General features: G+C 44.2%; 2 protein-coding genes across 2 annotated transcripts in view; both read right to left on the bottom strand.

Moving 5' to 3' along the window:
• Positions 1 to 11: 11 nt before the first annotated feature.
• On the bottom strand, positions 12 to 9228 carry LOC308406588 (low-density lipoprotein receptor-related protein 1-like; the record flags this gene model as incomplete). Its single annotated transcript, XM_080897668.1, has 7 exons — positions 12 to 433; positions 1532 to 1676; positions 2514 to 2607; positions 2698 to 2768; positions 2873 to 2974; positions 3227 to 3386; positions 9219 to 9228. 7 exons carry the CDS (start codon positions 9226 to 9228, stop codon positions 296 to 298), a joined length of 720 nt encoding a protein of 239 aa, XP_080753794.1. The 3' UTR covers positions 12 to 295.
• Positions 9229 to 13160: 3932 nt separating this feature from the next.
• Positions 13161 to 21688, bottom strand: part of LOC308407031 (low-density lipoprotein receptor-related protein 1-like) — a 78434-nt gene continuing 69906 nt past the window's right edge. Inside the window, exons 70-89 of the mRNA XM_080898410.1 lie at positions 21526 to 21658; positions 21264 to 21386; positions 21033 to 21155; positions 20803 to 20940; positions 20559 to 20696; positions 20326 to 20445; positions 19977 to 20224; positions 19712 to 19890; positions 19520 to 19626; positions 19295 to 19414; positions 19018 to 19194; positions 18726 to 18866; positions 18466 to 18639; positions 17471 to 17632; positions 17193 to 17364; positions 16842 to 16943; positions 16667 to 16737; positions 16482 to 16575; positions 15500 to 15644; positions 13161 to 14401 (exon numbers count right to left, since the gene is read on the bottom strand). Of these exons, the coding sequence (XP_080754536.1) occupies positions 14264 to 14401; positions 15500 to 15644; positions 16482 to 16575; positions 16667 to 16737; positions 16842 to 16943; positions 17193 to 17364; positions 17471 to 17632; positions 18466 to 18639; positions 18726 to 18866; positions 19018 to 19194; positions 19295 to 19414; positions 19520 to 19626; positions 19712 to 19890; positions 19977 to 20224; positions 20326 to 20445; positions 20559 to 20696; positions 20803 to 20940; positions 21033 to 21155; positions 21264 to 21386; positions 21526 to 21658 (2805 nt within the window). The 3' untranslated portion in view covers positions 13161 to 14263. The remainder of the gene's footprint in view (positions 14402 to 15499; positions 15645 to 16481; positions 16576 to 16666; positions 16738 to 16841; positions 16944 to 17192; positions 17365 to 17470; positions 17633 to 18465; positions 18640 to 18725; positions 18867 to 19017; positions 19195 to 19294; positions 19415 to 19519; positions 19627 to 19711; positions 19891 to 19976; positions 20225 to 20325; positions 20446 to 20558; positions 20697 to 20802; positions 20941 to 21032; positions 21156 to 21263; positions 21387 to 21525; positions 21659 to 21688) is intronic.

Here is a 21688-nt window from a genome sequence, read left to right as displayed (position 1 = left end):
GAGAGAGTTGTGAGGAAGTGAGCAAAATGAAAAAGAACTGGATAAAATGTCTATAAAATGGTTTCTTTTCCGTCACCAGAGGATTTGTTTTCCTTTTTGTCAAAGAACAAAATATAATACTGCAATCACTTAAAAAAAGTAGTTCTTCATTTTATACATTTTATACAGTGTTCTCGTTTTTATGTTTTTTTGTTGCTTTTCTTTTCAGTTGGTAAAGGCATAAAATGAGAGAGCTCGCTGGCTCTAGGTTGGGCGAGGCAGGGCAATGTTGGCAGAGTTCAGTCCATGCCGAGGTCTATGCCAGGGGGTCGCTCATGTCCTCGTCAACCTGGGAGAGGAGCTCCTTCTTTTCATCAGTGCTCGCCAGAGAATTGCGGCTGTTGTGGGCACCCATGTACAGGGTGGCATACACTGGGTTCGTGAAGTTGGTGGGCTGCGGAGTGAAGAAAATTTCTCAGTGACTCAGGCAAAAGAAATGAAAAGATTTGGTATATTGTGAAAGAAGCAGTATTTTTCTTATTCAAATAGGCTCAGCTCGCATAAATAACAAGATGTTTCCCAGCTCAGTGCTGAAACCCTGGCAGACATTTGTGGTTTGTTATGTTTTCTGTGTTTGGTTATTTGTTTCTGAAAGTCTGGGCACTAATCATCTGCCCCCAACAAACCAGTAGGTGTATTTCCAGTGAAGAACTTGCAACTTCTTTTTAAGCACTCAGGACTTTATGGACAATTCCTCATTTGATGTTTTATGATTGTGGTGAAAAGTGTTTGAATATAGTGACCATGAGGGCTCCAGCATAAAAGCTTTATTCAGCTGCTCCCCTTATTCACAGTGGATTTCCGTTCCTGACACCCCCAAGGGATTTTTGTCTCCAGCTGGGATTAAACTGGAGATTTTTTCACTTCTTAGGTGAATGTAAAAGAAATGGTATTTATATAGTGCCTTGTGCTTTTATCTGCTGAATGCATTCACACACACAGAGGTAACTCAGGGTTCAGTATCTTGCCCAAGCATTGATCTGTATACAAACCACTCGAGCCACAACGTGTAAACCATGAGACTATGGAGCCACTCATCAGAACTAAAGTATATGATTCACATAATTCTAACAATATTCATTCCAAAATTCATTACAGATGCCAGAAGTAAATACCATAACGACACCCACTGGTTTCCTAAGTCTTGCTTTAAAGCTTTTGCATTTGGACTGTGGTGATCTCGATGGCAAAAAACTGGATATAAATGTAGAAAAGTGATTACAGATCAGTCAAGACAGAAAACTGTTTTTCACTAGACGTCCAAAGGACAGGAATATATTGAGAAACCCAGCTACTTTCATCCAGTGTTCTTTAGATCACAAAGAAGGGTCTATTTACTGTCTATAATGACTCCACAACCAAAACCAATTCATTAAAAAAAAAAAAAAAAACTCACAAAAGGACTCATAAATGTGGAAATATCTGCATGGTTAGCCACTACCAGGCATTTTCAGATATTTTGTAATGAAACTGCTTTTTTAAGCTTTGTTACCTTGTCTGGGTCTAAAGCAAAGTCGGAGTCCAGAAGTTCCCCAGCATCATCATCAGGATCTCCTTCATAGATCTTATAGGCAGGGTTTCCAATCTCAACATTCATGGCCCCGTTGGTCATTCGGTGGTGCTGGAAGCCCTTGGCACTGCAGAGAAACAGATCAACAATTATCTTAGAAGCAGATTCAGACCCTTGTTTAAAAGAATTGATGTGCTAACCTCAGAAGAAAGCTAGAGTGACTAAAAGGTGTCTTATCATAAACCCATATCATAAATTCACTCAGCACTGGCTATGTACAATTGACAAGAACAAGACAACATATATCAAAGGTTTTCAAATGAGCTTTTGTGTCAAAAGGCCATTTGATCAAACCTATCGAATATACTGCAGCATGTCCATTGCGGAGAATGCTGGATTAGATTGCAAATATTCGGCTGTTTGCAAGCATATAAACATTTTTCAGAGATGCACAGTTATACATTTTACTCTGCAAGCACATTGCCTGAGCCTAATATTTACAAATGTAAACAGGGAAAGGCATGGAGGACAATGGGAGGACGTCAAAAGTTCAACTACTCGTGCATCACCAGAGCTATTCCAGAGTGAGTAGGCCCCCTGTGTTGTTGGGTGGGAAACCCCATGGAAGCCAAACAGAAGATGGCAAGCGAGGACAATGGAAAGATTTCGGCACTGAACGACAGAATGGACAAAAGGATAGACAAAAGCATAGCAAAGGCAGTCTGACTGTATTTTAGGGAAAGGAGAGGAGAGGAATTGGGGGTCAACAGGTGAATTATGTAACCCTATCAAGTTACCGCGAGCACTGAGAACGAGATTTGCCCGGGCATAGAGACCTGGGAGACAGGGAAATAGATGGTTATCAAAAGGTAAGAGAGAAAGAAAGACCAGAACGGTGAGGACCAGATGACAAATGGAGTTTGAATTTTTTAAAGATGAAAAAGCGTCCCGAACTAGTACTCACCCACGCATTCTCTGCTTGTACCACAAGATGGCACCAACCACCAGCAATGCCAACAACAGCAGCAGCAGCACTGGGACGATGATTGACGCAGTACCTATGAGTGAACAAATAATGATAAGCAAATAGGACCAAAGTGCATGTTCTATGAACAAACTTTGATTTGGTCAGGGAGTGGCTGACTTACTACCACTAGAAGTATGAGACTCTATAGGAGCTGTGATATCACATCTGTATCCCCTCCATCCAACAGCACACCTGGTTATAGAGGTACACAGTGGATATGTGGGTAAGTGTGCTAAGCGGACATTAAAACAATAAAATATTATATATATGCCTGTTAATGTCTACTGGGATCTTACGTGCACTGTGGCAGCAGTGTGCGATTGTCTACTGAACACTGTCCATGTGCGCAGTAGTTTGAACAGGTATAGCAGCTGGGTTGGATCTGACCATTTGGACAGCTTCAAACATACAGGAAAAAAATATTAAAGAAGATCCTAATGCAGCAGAATAACAATAATAATAATAATGATTCCCACGATTTCAGAATGATATATTCCATGCTGTGCACTGTTAGGAAGCACAAAATCCACAGATTGCTGGGTGACCTTGGGTGAAGAATATTCTGGCAGTTCAAAATAAAAGCCAGCAAATATTTACAAATCCAAGTCTAATCGATGTAGCACAGTAACCACGTCCCACACGATACTCACCTGCAGGAAACCTCCCCTGAGGCTGACGTCAAACATTTGCCCGTTCCGCAGAACTGACATTTGTCCAGCTCACACTGGTGCCCGACGTACTTGGTGGGGCACAGACAAAGTTTGGTGCCGTTGGAGGTCTGTAAGCAGGTTCCACCATTCTCGCAGAAGCCTTAACACTTACATCACCACGGACTGCCATTTGGCTTTTTCTACCTTTAAAACCCGGAGAGCAGCCAAATGGCTTTTAGCTAAGCTTTAGCTTCAGCCAAGTGGAAGCTAAATTGGCTAGTCATTCATATGTATATTAGGTTGTTAGCTGGGAATTCTGGAGGGAGGGGAGTGGGGGTGTGTGGATGAGGGGGTGGGGGAGCTGCTAAAAGCTGTGAACTTCCTTTTGTGTTTCATCTTGATGCATTCTCAATCATCCAGGGAAATAAATCTCCAAAAGTCACCAACTTGGAGTGTTTCAGTTTGCCATCTTAGGGAGAAATCAACACACATGGGTGTAGGTCCTTTGTTGCTGAGATTTATTGATAAAAACAGTACAAAAAACCAACCATTTGTACACATATTTACAAATAATAATAAAAAGTGAGTGAGTACATTTCAACATTATACCAGTGGTCTGATTGATGCCACAATGGAGCAAATCGAGCAAAGACTGATAAGTTCGCTGCAATTTCCAGTGTGTGGGGATCATTGGTCACCAACTGCATCACGTGCTACAACCCTGGTCTACATATCACCGTTGATGAACAGCTTTTCCCATCAAAGACTCGGTGCTGTTTCCTGCAGTATATTGCAAGTAAACCTGACAAGTTTGGGATCAAGTTTTGGGTGGCTTGCGACCTAAAATCCAAGTACATTTGCAATGTCTTCCCATATCTTGGCAAGGACCCCAATCGTCCCACTGGGGAGAGACTTTCTGAAAATGTAGTAATGAGGCTGATGGAACCATTCCTAGACAAGGGCAGAAATGTTACCACGGACAATTTTTTCACATCGCTTTCACTTGCGCAAAAACTTCTTAGACTGAAAACCACCATCCTCGGCACAGTCAACAAGATTCGCAGGGAAATTCCTCAATCCACTAGTGGATTGGCTAGTCATTCATATGTAAATGTGGTGGAGCTTGCAAGAGAGTTGGCTCACTCTCATGTAGCTGAGAAGAAGGCAAGAAAAGAACAGTTGCTTCGGACACAACCCTCCACACCTAGTCCTGGAAAAAGAGCCATGTGTCAGGTCAAACACAAATGCAAGAACAATCATGCCACTGTGCGATATGTTCACTGCTACAGATACACATGTGGTAAATGCAGACTACAGATACCATGGCAGTGCCAGGATTGTGAGTGATTGCTGAAAATGTTGAAATGTACTCACTCACTTTTTATTATTATTTGTAAATATGTGTACAAATGGTTGGTTTTTTGTACTGTTTTTATCAATAAATCTCAGCAACAAAGGACCTACACCCATGTGTGTTGATTTCTCCCTAAGATGGCAAACTGAAACACTCCAAGTTGGTGACTTTTGGAGATTTATTTCCCTGGATGATTGAGAATGCATCAAGATGAAACACAAAAGGAAGTTCACAGCTTTTAGCAGCTCCCCCACCCCCTCATCCACACACCCCCACTCCCCTCCCTCCAGAATTCCCAGCTAACAACCTAATTTACATATGAATGACTAGCCAATTTAGCTTCCACTTGGCTACCAGCCATTTGGCTGGTGGTGGGTTTTAAAGGTAGAAAGGTAGAAGCCTGGGACTCCTAGTGTTAAGACAGCAAAGAAAGAGAAGAGTGGCAACGGACCGGTAACCCATAACAACGCATGTAAACGCATGGCAACGGACAGTTAACCCATAACAACACATGTAAACGCATGGCAACGGACAGTTAACCCATAACAACACATGTAAACGCATGGCAACGGACAGTTAACGCATGGCAACGGACAGTTAACCCATGGCAACGGTCAGGTAACCCATGGCAACGGACCGGTTACCATGGCAACGGACCGGTTACCATGGCAACGGACCGGTAACCCATGGCAACGGACCGGTTAACCATGGCAACGGACCGGTTACCCATGGCAACGGACAGTTAACCCATAACAACGCATGTAAACGCATGGCAACGGACAGTTAACCCATAACAACACATGTAAACGCATGGCAACGGACAGTTAACCCATAACAACGCATGTAAACGCATGGCAACGGACAGTTAACCCATAACAACGCATGTAAACGCATGGCAACGGACAGTTAACGCATGGCAACGGTCATATAACCCATGGCAACGGACAGTTAACCCATAACAACGCATGTAAACGCATGGCAACGGACAGTTAACCAATAACAACACATGTAAACGCATGGCAACGGACAGTTAACGCATGGCAACTGACAGTTAACCCATAGCAACGGTCAGGTAACCCATGGCAACGGACCGGTTACCATGGCAACGGACCGGTTACCATGGCAACGGACCGGTAACCCATGGCAACGGACAGTTAACCCATAACAACGCATGTAAACGCATGGCAACGGACAGTTAACCCATAACAACGCATGTAAACGCATGGCAACGGACAGTTAACCCATAACAACGCATGTAAACGCATGGCAACTGACAGTTAACGCATGGCAACGGTCATATAACCCATGGCAACGGACAGTTAACCCATAACAACGCATGTAAACGCATGGCAACGGACAGTTAACCAATAACAACACATGTAAACGCATGGCAACGGACAGTTAACCCATGGCAACGGTCAGGTAACCCATGGCAACGGACCGGTTACCATGGCAACGGACCGGTTGCCATGGCAACGGACCGGTTACCATGGCAACGGACCGGTAACCCATGGCAACGGACCAGTTACCATGGCAACGGACCGGTAACCCATGGCAACGGACAGTTAACCCATAACAACGCATGTAAACGCATGGCAACGGACAGTTAACCCATAACAACGCATGTAAACGCATGGCAACGGACAGTTAACCCATAACAACGCATGTAAACGCATGGCAACGGACAGTTAACGCTTGGCAACGGACAGTTAACCCATGGCAACGGTCATATAACCCATGGCAACGGACAGTTAACCCATAACAACGCATGTAAACGCATGGCAACGGACAGTTAACCCATAACAACGCATGTAAACGCATGGCAACGGACAGTTAACGCATGGCAACGGACAGTTAACCCATGGCAACGGTCATATAACCCATGGCAACGGACAGTTAACCCATAACAACGCATGTAAACGCATGGCAACGGACAGTTAACCAATAACAACACATGTAAACGCATGGCAACGGACAGTTAACGCATGGCAACGGACAGTTAACCCATGGCAACGGTCAGGTAACCCATGGCAACGGACCGGTTACCATGGCAACGGACCGGTTGCCATGGCAACGGACCGGTTGCCATGGCAACGGACCGGTAACCCATGGCAACGGACCGGTTACCATGGCAACGGACCGGTAACCCATGGCAACGGACAGTTAACCCATAACAACGCATGTAAACGCATGGCAACGGACAGTTAACCCATAACAACGCATGTAAACGCATGGCAACGGACAGTTAACCAATAACAACACATGTAAACGCATGGCAACGGACAGTTAACGCATGGCAACGGACAGTTAACGCATGGCAACGGACAGTTAACCCATGGCAACGGTCAGGTAACCCATGGCAACGGACCGGTTGCCATGGCAACGGACCGGTTACCATGGCAACGGACCGGTAACCCATGGCAACGGACCGGTTAACCATGGCAACGGACCGGTAACCCATGGCAACGGACAGTTAACCCATAACAACGCATGTAAACGCATGGCAACGGACAGTTAACCCATAACAACGCATGTAAACGCATGGCAACGGACAGATAACCCATGGCAACGGACAGTTAACCCATAACAACGCATGTAAACGCATGGCAACGGACAGTTAACGCATGGCAACGGACAGTTAACCCATGGCAACGGTCATATAACCCATGGCAACGGACAGTTAACCCATAACAACGAATGTAAACGCATGGCAACGGACAGTTAACCAATAACAACACATGTAAACGCATGGCAACGGACAGTTAACGCATGGCAACGGACAGTTAACCCATGGCAACGGACCGGTTACCATGGCAACGGACCGGTTGCCATGGCAACGGACCGGTTACCATGGCAACGGACCGGTAACCCATGGCAACGGACCGGTAACCCATGGCAACGGACCGGTTACCATGGCAACGGACCGGTAACACATGGCAACGGACAGTTAACCCATAACAACGCATGTAAACGCATGGCAACGGACAGTTAACCCATAACAACGCATGTAAACGCATGGCAACGGACAGTTAACGCTTGGCAACGGACAGTTAACCCATGGCAACGGTCATATAACCCATGGCAACGGACAGTTAACCCATAACAACGCATGTAAACGCATGGCAACGGACAGTTAACCCATAACAACGCATGTAAACGCATGGCAACGGACAGTTAACGCATGGCAACGGACAGTTAACCCATGGCAACGGTCATATAACCCATGGCAACGGACCGGTTACCATGGCAACGGACCGGTTGCCATGGCAACGGACCGGTTACCATGGCAACGGACCGGTAACCCATGGCAACGGACCGGTTACCATGGCAACGGACAGGTAACCCATGGCAACGGACAGTTAACCCATAACAACGCATGTAAACGCATGGCAACGGACAGTTAACCCATAACAACGCATGTAAACGCATGGCAACGGACAGTTAACCAATAACAACACATGTAAACGCATGGCAACGGACAGTTAACGCATGGCAACGGACAGTTAACGCATGGCAACGGACAGTTAACCCATGGCAACGGTCAGGTAACCCATGGCAACGGACCGGTTGCCATGGCAACGGACCGGTTACCATGGCAACGGACCGGTAACCCATGGCAACGGACCGGTTAACCATGGCAACGGACCGGTAACCCATGGCAACGGACAGTTAACCCATAACAACGCATGTAAACGCATGGCAACGGACAGTTAACCCATAACAATGCATGTAAACGCATGGCAACGGACAGATAACCCATGGCAACGGACAGTTAACCCATAACAACACATGTAAACGCATGGCAACGGACAGTTAACGCATGGCAACGGACAGTTAACCCATGGCAACGGTCATATAACCCATGGCAACGGACTGTTAACCCATAACAACGAATGTAAACGCATGGCAACGGACAGTTAACCAATAACAACACATGTAAACGCATGGCAACGGACAGTTAACGCATGGCAACGGACAGTTAACCCATGGCAACGGTCAGGTAACCCATGGCAACGGACCGGTTACCATGGCAACGGACCGGTTGCCATGGTAACGGACCGGTTGCCATGGCAACAGACCGGTTACCATGGCAACGGACCGGTAACCCATGGCAACGGACCGGTAACCCATGGCAACGGACAGTTAACCCATAACAACGCATGTAAACGCATGGCAACGGACAGTTAACGCATGGCAACGGACAGTTAACCCATGGCAACGGTCATATAACCCATGGCAACGGACAGTTAACCCATAACAACGCATGTAAACGCATGGCAACGGACAGTTAACCCATAACAACGCATGTAAACGCATGGCAACGGACAGTTAACCCATAACAACGCATGTAAACGCATGGCAACGGACAGTTAACGCATGGCAACGGACAGTTAACCCATGGCAACGGTCATATAACCCATGGCAACGGACAGTTAACCCATAACAACGCATGTAAACGCATGGCAACGGACAGTTAACCAATAAGAACACATGTAAACGCATGGCAACGGACAGTTAACGCATGGCAACGGACAGTTAACCCATGGCAACGGTCAGGTAACCCATGGCAACGGACCGGTAACCCATGGCAACGGACCGGTTGCCATGGCAACGGACCGGTTACCCATGGCAACTGACCGGTTACCATGGCAACGGACCGGTAACCCATGGCAACGGACAGTTAACCCATAACAACGCATGTAAACGCATGGCAACGGACAGTTAACCCATAACAACGCATGTAAACGCATGGCAACGGACAGTTAACGCATGGCAACGGACAGTTAACCCATGGCAACGGTCAGGTAACCCATGGCAACGGACCGGTTACCATGGCAACGGACCGGTAACCCATGGCAACGGACCGGTAACCCATGGCAACGGACCGGTAACCCATGGCAACGGACAGTTAACCCATAACAACGCATGTAAACGCATGGACACGGACAGTTAACCCATAACAACGCATGTAAACGCATGGCAACGGACAGTTAACGCATGGCAACGGACAGGTAACCCATGGCAACGGACCGGTTACCATGGCAACGGACCGGTAACCCATGGCAACGGACCGGTAACCCATGGCAACGGACAGTTAACCCATAACAACGCATGTAAACGCATGGCAACGGACAGTTAACCCATAACAACGCATGTAAACGCATGGCAACGGACAGTTAACCCATAACAACGCATGTAAACGCATGGCAACGGACAGTTAACCCATAACAACACATGTAAACGCATGGCAACGGACAGTTAACCCATAACAACACATGTAAACGCATGGCAACGGACAGGTAACCCATGGCAACGGACCGGTTACCATGGCAACGGACCGGTAACCCATGGCATCCTCACCCCTTCCTGTTACGTGTTGCATGTTGTCCATTGTTTATTTACCTCTCACCAGTCGGCAGCGTCCGCCATGTTTGTCTGTGCTAAATGTCATCTGCGGTGTGCTCAACAGCTATTTGGTCAACAGGCTCTAGAAGAAAACAGAATCAAACTTACGTGAACACAGTCTGTATCCACACTTTTGTTTCCTCTGTGACAGCCATCCTGTTTGGTAATCTGCAAACTCAAGAGCTTGTTGACCACTGTATCGTAACCAGAGTGGTTACTTTGTAACGTCCTCATTGTTTAGTGTTACTGATTTGCCAAAATCACCGTGTCAAAGCCTTGAATTTCTCCGTTTTGAAGCACAACTTCTAGCAGTTGAAATACAAGGCTATGGGAATGTGGCATTCCTGCCACATTTGCTAATTTTGTAGCTCTTGTGGACAATTTCAGCTTTAACCCAAAGTTTTAACTGCACAAGTGTTTCCAGATTTTCTGGATTTGAAAATTATAACAATAAACACTCAGTTGTCAGTTTATTAGGGAGCTCAAACTAATGCAGACTAACAACAGTCCTGCAATAAAGGCAACTTTTCATAGTTTCATCTTCATTGTAAAAAAGAGGAAATATGGTTTGTGGTGCTGTTTTCATGTACTGCATTATACAGTAAGGTGTTCCTATTTGCTTTTCTTTTTTTAGCTTAACCTCATTTACAGAAATGAGGGAACAACTGATATAAATTAGGTGTACCTAATAAAGTGAGAACTGAGTGTACATCCTCTGCTCTTCTTGCTTAAAAACACTCTTAAGAAATTGAGATGTAAACAGAAGCAAATGTCCAGATTGACCTCTTGGTCGTCTAACATGTGTGTCCCCCTGTCTCTCACCCCCCCTCTCCATGCCTACTCACAGATCTCCGAAACCAGCCTTTCCTGCGAGCGGACGCGTTGATCCGGAGCGGTTGGAAGAGACCCTAAACCACTTATTCGTCACTTATAGTCCCCTCCCTATTGTAACCCTTCCCTTTGTCCCAGTGGCGCATCTCAACCCTGAGGCTGCAGATCACAAAGACTGAAAAGCGAGGACAGGACAAAGCCCTTGTTTTAGCCCGGTAATTTATTTATTTATGGATGCCCTTTTACAACCACTTTAAATGAGCAGGCATGATTACAGAAGCACAACGCGCTACTACTCCTTCGTCACCGCGAGCAGAAGGCTTTCCCTGCTCTGTCGGCACTGACCTTTGGGAGGATGACCAGAGCACAGGTGAGGCCATCTGAGGACTGGAGGAGGAATTGTGCTTTCACTAACAAGTGCCTGCTAGCATGTGGATCTTAATGTGGACATTCCTAAAACCCATTAATATCCGAAGGTTACGCAGTCATAGCAGGATTTAAACTGGGAGGCAGCCAAGATAAATTGCCGACTCTTCTGCTGCTGCTGGGACGCCTGCCTTTAAGACACCTGCAAAAGCCTCCTGCAAATAACAGAGGAGGTGCGATGTTATAACAGACATTCGTGGACTGTTTCGCAGCGTTACGCCAAGTCTTCGAGACGCCTTCAATCAGACTTAATATTGTTTATTTTGATTGTATCTGGGATCAAAGACCATCACTGTACTGGTTCTTCTTGTCAAGCTAGACAGACCAAATTACTCCAAAGTTTGATGTTCCGCTTAAGAAGTGCCTTTTTGTGTTATTTCTCGTCAGTCAGCCATAATTTGTTTATTTTACATCTTTCATTTGGTAAAGATTGTATTTTTTACCGCCTTGTAATATAACATTAGCCTTATAATCCTGACAACAATATGCAAGTTGAAGGCACAAAAAAAGCTTAAAGGTATGTTAGTTCCTTTTTACCTCTAGTACATCAGAACAGCTGACACGAGAGTCCCCAGAGTTTTGTGCCTTGACCAAGTGGTGGTTAAAAACAGAATATTACGTGCCTTGACAACACTTCCTGTCACACCGTGCGTGACAGTTAGGAGGTGACAGACGCATGAAGGAGACTCCAGGTGGACTACTGTTTCAAAGGCACACTTGCTGTTTGGTTAGCCTGCTCTAAATGTATTATTAACAGATGAAGGATGAAGTGCATTTAAAGCTTCTTTTTCTTATCCGTTTTAATACAGATTATTCCTCCTAACAGCTTTAGAGACTTGCATGACATTGGCACAAAGGGAGCAATACATCTTAACACTACTTAAATTTGGCTCAAGATTGTATAAAACACTATTCTTGTGTGTACTGAAATCAAAAGAAACATACTTTTTTTTTTTAAGAAAAAGCTATTCTTGGGATTGTCTGTTGACTGAAAGACAACACTTCCTGTTTAATAAATATGATGATTTATGTAACAAGACCAAAGACTTTCATTACAATTCAGAAGCCTTTCCAGATTAAGCAACATCCAAACAAGTGCTTTCTACATGTTTGTGTTTTATTTCTTCATTCTTTAATGATAAGTGAGGCTATTTCCTAATGTACTGAAGTATGAAGTAGACTGCTTCTCCTCTCCATCTTTCCAAATGACAGACACGGCCATCGTACATTTCTACTATAAAAATCCATTTAATTCCTTATATCAAAAAGAAATCGAATTATAACAAAACAATCAGAACCACAAACGTGGGTTTTTGCCAGTTAAAGAAATTCTCCAAATGAAATATGATTGTTCCAACTTACATGGCGATTTAACAGAGCAGGATGTTAAAAGCAAATAAGCAAGAAAAAAAAACAGAATTTAAAGAAAAAATGTGATGAATACTGTTAACATTTGAGGACTAAAGCCAGAGTTTCCTCTTGGTTAAGTGTGTCTGTGTGTGTGTGAGCACCATGCAGTGATATGGTAGGTATGGCTGACAAGCTGAGGTGATTAAAAGCAATACGGTGAGCAGTGAGACATAGAGCCACACTTCCCAGACTAAAAATCCGGATGGTTAGCAGCAAAGCAAAGGAATGGAGAAAGGAATGCTTATCAGGAAGCCGATCAGTCTCCTTCCTGAGAATGCACTTAACAATGAGCATTAACCTAAATTACATGTCCATGTAATTACATACAGTGAAGGAAAGAAAAAAAAAATCCAACCTCCCACAGAAGTACGTACCATCAGACGGTCTTCCCTGGCCTTTCCTGAAAGTATGTTTACAATCAAAAGACGAGGAACAAAAGTTGAAAGCAACCGTTCTCGGCTAATTACTGGTCGCAGGTTCTTTTTTTTTTTAGAGGATGACCGGAAATTCACAGAAGCTTGTCTCTACTCCAGAAGAGTTTCAGAACAAAGCCCCAGCTCCTGTCCAGGGTGTCCTGCAGTAGGCTAATCCAAGGCCACGGATATCATCCCAGGCTTTTTCATCCTGGAATGTGGACTTAATTACAATCATCTTCATCCAGCGCACACTAACACACTGCCATGATTCATTCATCGGTGACACAAAGTATGTCAATTATACAATGACTTAAAAAAAACAAAAGAAAAACATTAAAAAGTACAGACTGCTATTTGTTACTGATGTTTGTATTCCTGGGTATATTTTCAAGACACTTTGTTAATAGGTTCATATATATGGAAATATATATATTTATAATATATATATATATGTAACTTTAGTCTGTGCAAGGAGGTAAAAGACAATCACTTGAATGTAGCTCTTTGCAACAACAGATCAGATGCCGAGTCTCTTGTGCATACACGTGCAGTTAAACATCACCTCGCCTTTCCCTCTAAGACCTCCAGTAGCAAACATACATATACACAAAATGTGAACCAGCATCCAGGAAGCATTCGTGGTGAGCACTGACGCATCTCCTCTCTTTCATGAACAACGAAGACTTGGCAACATTTTCTAGGATGGAACAAAAATGTTTTTTTTCTCTTTTCCCCTACACAATTTATACAAAAATAAAAAAATTAAAATTGTTCCACTGCCATTTGTATCTTTTACATTTGCACAGAGGTAGTGGCTGAATGCGTGAGAAAGGTGTGTGTGTGTGTGTGTGTGTGTGTGTGTGTGTGTGTGTGTGTGTGTGTGTGTGTGTGTGTGAGAGAGAGAAGTTGTGAGGAAGTGAGCAAAATGAAAAAGAACTGGATAAAATGTCTATAAAATGGTTTCTTTTCCGTCACCAGAGGATTTGTTTTCCTTTTTGTCAAAGAACAAAATATAATACTGCAATCACTTAAAAAAAGTAGTTCTTCATTTTATACATTTTATACAGTGTTCTCGTTTTTATGTTTTTTTGTTGCTTTTCTTTTCAGTTGGTAAAGGCATAAAATGAGAGAGCTCGCTGGCTCTAGGTTGGGCGAGGCAGGGCAATGTTGGCAGAGTTCAGTCCATGCCGAGGTCTATGCCAGGGGGTCGCTCATGTCCTCGTCAACCTGGGAGAGGAGCTCCTTCTTTTCATCAGTGCTCGCCAGAGAATTGCGGCTGTTGTGGGCACCCATGTACAGGGTGGCATACACTGGGTTCGTGAAGTTGGTGGGCTGCGGAGTGAAGAAAATTTCTCAGTGACTCAGGCAAAAGAAATGAAAAGATTTGGTATATTGTGAAAGAAGCAGTATTTTTCTTATTCAAATAGGCTCAGCTCGCATAAATAACAAGATGTTTCCCAGCTCAGTGCTGAAACCCTGGCAGACATTTGTGGTTTGTTATGTTTTCTGTGTTTGGTTATTTGTTTCTGAAAGTCTGGGCACTAATCATCTGCCCCCAACAAACCAGTAGGTGTATTTCCAGTGAAGAACTTGCAACTTCTTTTTAAGCACTCAGGACTTTATGGACAATTCCTCATTTGATGTTTTATGATTGTGGTGAAAAGTGTTTGAATATAGTGACCATGAGGGCTCCAGCATAAAAGCTTTATTCAGCTGCTCCCCTTATTCACAGTGGATTTCCGTTCCTGACACCCCCAAGGGATTTTTGTCTCCAGCTGGGATTAAACTGGAGATTTTTTCACTTCTTAGGTGAATGTAAAAGAAATGGTATTTATATAGTGCCTTGTGCTTTTATCTGCTGAATGCATTCACACACACAGAGGTAACTCAGGGTTCAGTATCTTGCCCAAGCATTGATCTGTATACAAACCACTCGAGCCACAACGTGTAAACCATGAGACTATGGAGCCACTCATCAGAACTAAAGTATATGATTCACATAATTCTAACAATATTCATTCCAAAATTCATTACAGATGCCAGAAGTAAATACCATAACGACACCCACTGGTTTCCTAAGTCTTGCTTTAAAGCTTTTGCATTTGGACTGTGGTGATCTCGATGGCAAAAAACTGGATATAAATGTAGAAAAGTGATTACAGATCAGTCAAGACAGAAAACTGTTTTTCACTAGACGTCCAAAGGACAGGAATATATTGAGAAACCCAGCTACTTTCATCCAGTGTTCTTTAGATCACAAAGAAGGGTCTATTTACTGTCTATAATGACTCCACAACCAAAACCAATTCATTAAAAAAAAAAAAAAAAACTCACAAAAGGACTCATAAATGTGGAAATATCTGCATGGTTAGCCACTACCAGGCATTTTCAGATATTTTGTAATGAAACTGCTTTTTTAAGCTTTGTTACCTTGTCTGGGTCTAAAGCAAAGTCGGAGTCCAGAAGTTCCCCAGCATCATCATCAGGATCTCCTTCATAGATCTTATAGGCAGGGTTTCCAATCTCAACATTCATGGCCCCGTTGGTCATTCGGTGGTGCTGGAAGCCCTTGGCACTGCAGAGAAACAGATCAACAATTATCTTAGAAGCAGATTCAGACCCTTGTTTAAAAGAATTGATGTGCTAACCTCAGAAGAAAGCTAGAGTGACTAAAAGGTGTCTTATCATAAACCCATATCATAAATTCACTCAGCACTGGCTATGTACAATTGACAAGAACAAGACAACATATATCAAAGGTTTTCAAATGAGCTTTTGTGTCAAAAGGCCATTTGATCAAACCTATCGAATATACTGCAGCATGTCCATTGCGGAGAATGCTGGATTAGATTGCAAATATTCGGCTGTTTGCAAGCATATAAACATTTTTCAGAGATGCACAGTTATACATTTTACTCTGCAAGCACATTGCCTGAGCCTAATATTTACAAATGTAAACAGGGAAAGGCATGGAGGACAATGGGAGGACGTCAAAAGTTCAACTACTCGTGCATCACCAGAGCTATTCCAGAGTGAGTAGGCCCCCTGTGTTGTTGGGTGGGAAACCCCATGGAAGCCAAACAGAAGATGGCAAGCGAGGACAATGGAAAGATTTCGGCACTGAACGACAGAATGGACAAAAGGATAGACAAAAGCATAGCAAAGGCAGTCTGACTGTATTTTAGGGAAAGGAGAGGAGAGGAATTGGGGGTCAACAGGTGAATTATGTAACCCTATCAAGTTACCGCGAGCACTGAGAACGAGATTTGCCCGGGCATAGAGACCTGGGAGACAGGGAAATAGATGGTTATCAAAAGGTAAGAGAGAAAGAAAGACCAGAACGGTGAGGACCAGATGACAAATGGAGTTTGAATTTTTTAAAGATGAAAAAGCGTCCCGAACTAGTACTCACCCACGCATTCTCTGCTTGTACCACAAGATGGCACCAACCACCAGCAATGCCAGCAACAGCAGCAGCAGCACTGGGACGATGATTGACGCAGTACCTATGAGTGAACAAATAATGATAAGCAAATAGGACCAAAGTGCATGTTCTATGAACAAACTTTGATTTTTGTCAGGGAGTGGCTGACTTACTACCACTAGAAGTATGAGACTCTATAGGAGCTGTGATATCACATCTGTATCCCCTCCATCCAACAGCACACCTGGTTATAGAGGTACACAGTGGATATGTGGGTAAGTGTGCTAAGCGGACATTAAAACAATAAAATATTATATATATGCCTGTTAATGTCTACTGGGATCTTACGTGCACTGTGGCAGCAGTGTGCGATTGTCTACTGAACACTGTCCATGTGCGCAGTAGTTTGAACAGGTATAGCAGCTGGGTTGGATCTGACCATTTGGACAGCTTCAAACATACAGGAAAAAAATATTAAAGAAGATCCTAATGCAGCAGAATAACAATAATAATAATGATTCCCACGATTTCAGAATGATATATTCCATGCTGTGCACTGTTAGGAAGCACAAAATCCACAGATTGCTGGGTGACCTTGGGTGAAGAATATTCTGGCAGTTCAAAATAAAAGCCAGCAAATATTTACAAATCCAAGTCTAATCGATGTAGCACAGTAACCACGTCCCACACGATACTCACCTGCAGGAAACCTCCCCTGAGGCTGACGTCAAACATTTGCCCGTTCCGCAGAACTGACATTTGTCCAGCTCACACTGGTGCCCGACGTACTTGGTGGGGCACAGACAAAGTTTGGTGCTGTTGGAGGTCTGTAAGCAGGTTCCACCATTCTCGCAGAAGCCTTCACATTTACCTTAAGACAGCAAAGAAAGAGAAGAGGGTCACATACTGTTGATGCAAAATACCCTGCTTAGCAATCTATTAAAGAAACAGAAACATCCTCAGGTGCTTTTACTTACTGTACTGACACTGGTCTCCCAGGTACTCTGGCAGGCAACTGCAGGTTGGCTGGTTGCCTCTACTGACCAAGCACGTGCCTCCATTCAGGCAGTTGTCCTGACAAGTGTGGCGATTGCAGTTTGGCCCTGTGAAGCCTTTAGGACATCTGCAAGTTGGCAACCCTAGAATACACAATTAAAATATATAAAGATATAAATGTTGAATAAAACTGAAATTTTAAGTATTACATTTCATTTAACATTTGACAAAAACACAACCAAAACTGCTGACTCAGTTCCTTCTCAGGTTTCTTAAACTAGAAATTCCACTGGTTTGCACACATGACAGAACCAGTGAAGTGCCAGTGAGACAAAGGTTTGGAAATATGTGGAATTCATGCCTTCTGCTGCAGTCTGTAATTGCTATCACTAATGAGTACTGAAGACAGACATCAAAAGAGTGGATTTTTTTTAATGATTTAAACAATTCTTGGAATAGGGGCGGGAAAAAAAGCTTCTTTCCTGTGATCAAAAGCCTTGGCACGTCAAATTCAACCTGATTAGCACAGTAACGTTTGCTAATCAGCAGTAAACTCAGGGTACAGCTCAGGCTGATGATCGTCAGCCAAAGCACTGGATCAACTGAAATTTTTTTTTTTTAGCCTGAAGAAGGATAATGTCAAAGGATTGTGTTATTAAGGTCTAGAAGAAACTTTATGGCAAGCAATTCAATAGTTTGGCCAAATTCACTGTGGCACAAGAAGAAGAAAAAACAGCTCTTCCAAAGGAGAGTTTCTCCTCTGGGTATGAGAAATGTAAATGTTGATGTTATTTCATGCAAAACCTGTTGAGATACTTTGTCCTGAATAACACAAATCAGACAGACCAACATTACCATCTCCGGAGTCATCATTGGCTTAGACTGTGGCGTCTTTACCACACAGTATAAAAATGCCTTGAGGCGACCATTGTTGTGCTTTGGTGCCGTATGATAAACCTTGAATTGAATCTCTCACCGGCATGAGAAGCAGTGCAGGTGCCTCCGTTCTTACAGTAGTCCCTGCATTGGTTGATTTCACATCTCTCGCCTATGTAGCTGGGCTGGCAGCGACACTTTGCCACCTGACGGTCGTTGAAGAAGCAGCTCCCACCGTTCTGACACTGGATATCGCACGGAACTGAGGGCGGGGCTGTCAAAGGACACGGCACTTTGAATTTAGTGTGTACATGTTAACCTTGCTAGAAGGGAAGCCACTTGTTTATGTAGTGTACATACAGAACGGTGACTGGGTGGGGTTTGGTCTCTCCGCACATGTGCCGTTGTCTGCAACGTAGTTGTTAGGGCAGGTGCACACCGGCCCACTGGGGCTGAGGAGACACAGCCACTCACACTTCTTTCTGTCACACGGGTTAGTCACTGGTGCAGAGAGAAACATGACCAGTGAGAAAATCCATAAAGCGTGCATCAAAACAAGGTGTGTGGTGTCCATTTTAAATTAAGACTGAAGCAGACTATGTGTGAAGAAAAATCCTTGGACAAATCAACCAGCAATATGTTTGATACTCACTCTCTGGCTGCTTGTAACGGTGATACAGGACTATGTCTGTAGCATGGTTGATGCCTGTGGTGAGATTCTCCATAGGGCCTTTACCAAACTTGTTGACCCGGAAGACAAAGTTGTTAATATATGTGACCCCATAAATGTAGTCCTCAAAGATATCTATGCTGAATGGATGGAGCAAATCTAGAGGGGAAAAAAGTGCAAAATACATATGGGCGGGCAAGTGTTAATGTCACATTAGCAAACTTGCATGTAGTCTGGAAAGTTGCAGAATAAACTCAACTGTTTTTGATGCCAGAGACAGCAACGATAGGGTCAGAGCCATCCAGACGAACACTGCCGATGACTGATAGTTTAGCATCTGCCCAGTAAAGACGCTCATTGAAGTAGTCCACAGCTAAGCCTGCAGAGGCACAATTAGAGAGCCTTAATGAGAATGTTACACTGTGTGGATGAATAATTATGCGTATCTGGATTCAAATAAATTCAGACTCGGAGCAGTACTTACCTGTCGGCCACTGGATGTTCTCCTGGACGAGTGTTTGTCTTAGAGTGCCGTCCATGGCGGCCGTCTCAATTTTAGGGTGGTTGCCCCAGTCTGCCCAGTACATGGTACTAATAAAAAATCCAGAGTCAGAACACATATGTGCAAAATATAAGACAACAGAAAAAGAAATCCTTAAAAGAATGATCCATTTACCCTCTCTGTGGATTCACTACAATGGCATAAGGCTCGTCTATCATGCCGTAGATGAGGGTCTTGGAATGCTGGCCTGACAACTGAGCCACTTCAATTACATCTCGGCCTGAGTCAGTCCAGTACAGGTTACCAGCCACCCAGTCCACAGCAATACCACGGGGCATCTTCAGGTCTTTGATCTGGATAAAAGCACAAAGTTGAGGTGTTTGAATGATGGCGTGTATATTGGTGCTCTAGAGATTTTGCATTATTTGACCAGCATTACCTGCAGGTTGTTGATGCTAGAAGATGACGATGAGGATGATCCTGGAAGCTCGTAGGAGGAGATGCGCCCCGTGTGCCAGTTGGTCCAGAAGATGCGGTTGGTCTTGACGTGCAGGTCCATCGCATCAATGCGCACACTGGCATCACCCTGGAAGGTCTGCTCATAGCGCCAGTTGGGCATGCCGGGGTCAAGGCTTCGGATTTCATTGTCGTCAGCGATGTATAGAATCTGCCGACTGCTGTTCATGTCTGGAAGGAAAGAGAGAAACCGTTGCAGTGACGCTCACCTTGAAGTGAACAATTATTACAAGACTTGATAAAATACTTAATAAAATAAGCAGCGCATTTACTGTCAGCCTTGCAGGTGTCATTTATCCTGGTGAAGTACTTGTGGCAGCTGCATTTGTAGGAGCCTTTGGTGTTATTGCAGATGTGGGAACAGACTCCAAACTGCAGACACTCGTTCTTATCTTAAAAATATGAGAAAAGAAAAAGAAAGTCACATGAAATGTAAAAATATTGCCCAGCCCTTACCCTCTACATTGAGGGTTAAGAGCTGTCATGATGCACTTTCTGCGTGTACCTCCACAGGTGTGGTGTCCTATCTTTTGGAAGCCTGGTTTGCAGGAGCAGAAGGAGTCTGTGCCATTGGTGACACAGTGGGCCTCATCTCCATCACCACACTGAGTTGTGTTACTCCGACAGTCGTTTAGCTTTGTGTCTATAGGACAAAAAACACAAGTGAAAGATAAGCCTGTGGATTTAAAGGGTAAAACTTTCAGACCTTAGGTCCATGGTCAGTTATGCAGAAGTGAGTGAAGATCTACCCGTTTTGCAGTTGATCTCATCAGAGCCATAGTCTTCGCAATCATTAAAGAAGTTACAGCGCAGACTGGAGCTGATGCATCTGCCATTGGAGCACAAGAACTCGTCTTTCTCACACGTGGGAACAGATGGAGGAGCCTCTGTTGACAAAAACGCAGACATAAGTCAGCATCTCCTCAGTCAAAAATGAGGAAGTAGGAGATTTTATAACCAGAACAACTTCCTAACTTACGGCAGTTCAGTTCATCGCTGTTGTCTCCACAATTATTAACGCCGTCACACCTCCTTGACACTTGCAGACACACACGGTCATTTTGGCAGCGGAACGCTCTTGTCGGCGGACACTGGAACTTCCCTAAGAGTTGGACGGAAAGAGAAGGGAAGAGGAAAGAAAAATAGGTGAGAAGAAAAAAATGCAATAGGAATTCAACATGATTTTGATCAGCAAGACGGCAAAACTCACTGCATTCTTCGGGTTTCTCATCAGAGTTGTCCCCACAGTCATCCTCTCCATCACACTTCCAGGCGAGGGGCTTGCACAGAGTGTTGTTACACTGGAACTCATCCAGAGGGCAGTGACGGCCAGCTGCAGGAAGAAACTGATTTTTACTACCGGTATGTGCTCGTGTAAAACCTGATACAAGCTCATTTGTTGCGAGTCAGCTTTAAGGCATCTGGGATCTACTTTTCTCTTAAAAATGACACACCCACAGAAATATGCTTACCAGCACTGCCACAGTTTTCCTCATCGCTGCCGTCCATGCAGTCAGGATCAGCATCACACCGCCAGCGGATCGGAATACAGTGTCCATTCTTACACGAGAACTGGTCCTGGTCACACTTCAGATCACAGCCATGCTAAAGAAACATCATAGTCCATCATAAACA

This window comes from Rhamphochromis sp. 'chilingali', assembly GCF_963969265.1.
Source record: "Rhamphochromis sp. 'chilingali' genome assembly, chromosome: 12".
In the NCBI taxonomy this organism is placed as follows: Eukaryota; Metazoa; Chordata; class Actinopteri; order Cichliformes; family Cichlidae; genus Rhamphochromis; species Rhamphochromis sp. 'chilingali'.
Note: the sequence above shows the minus strand (reverse complement) of the source record. Positions and strands in the feature narration are given on the sequence as shown.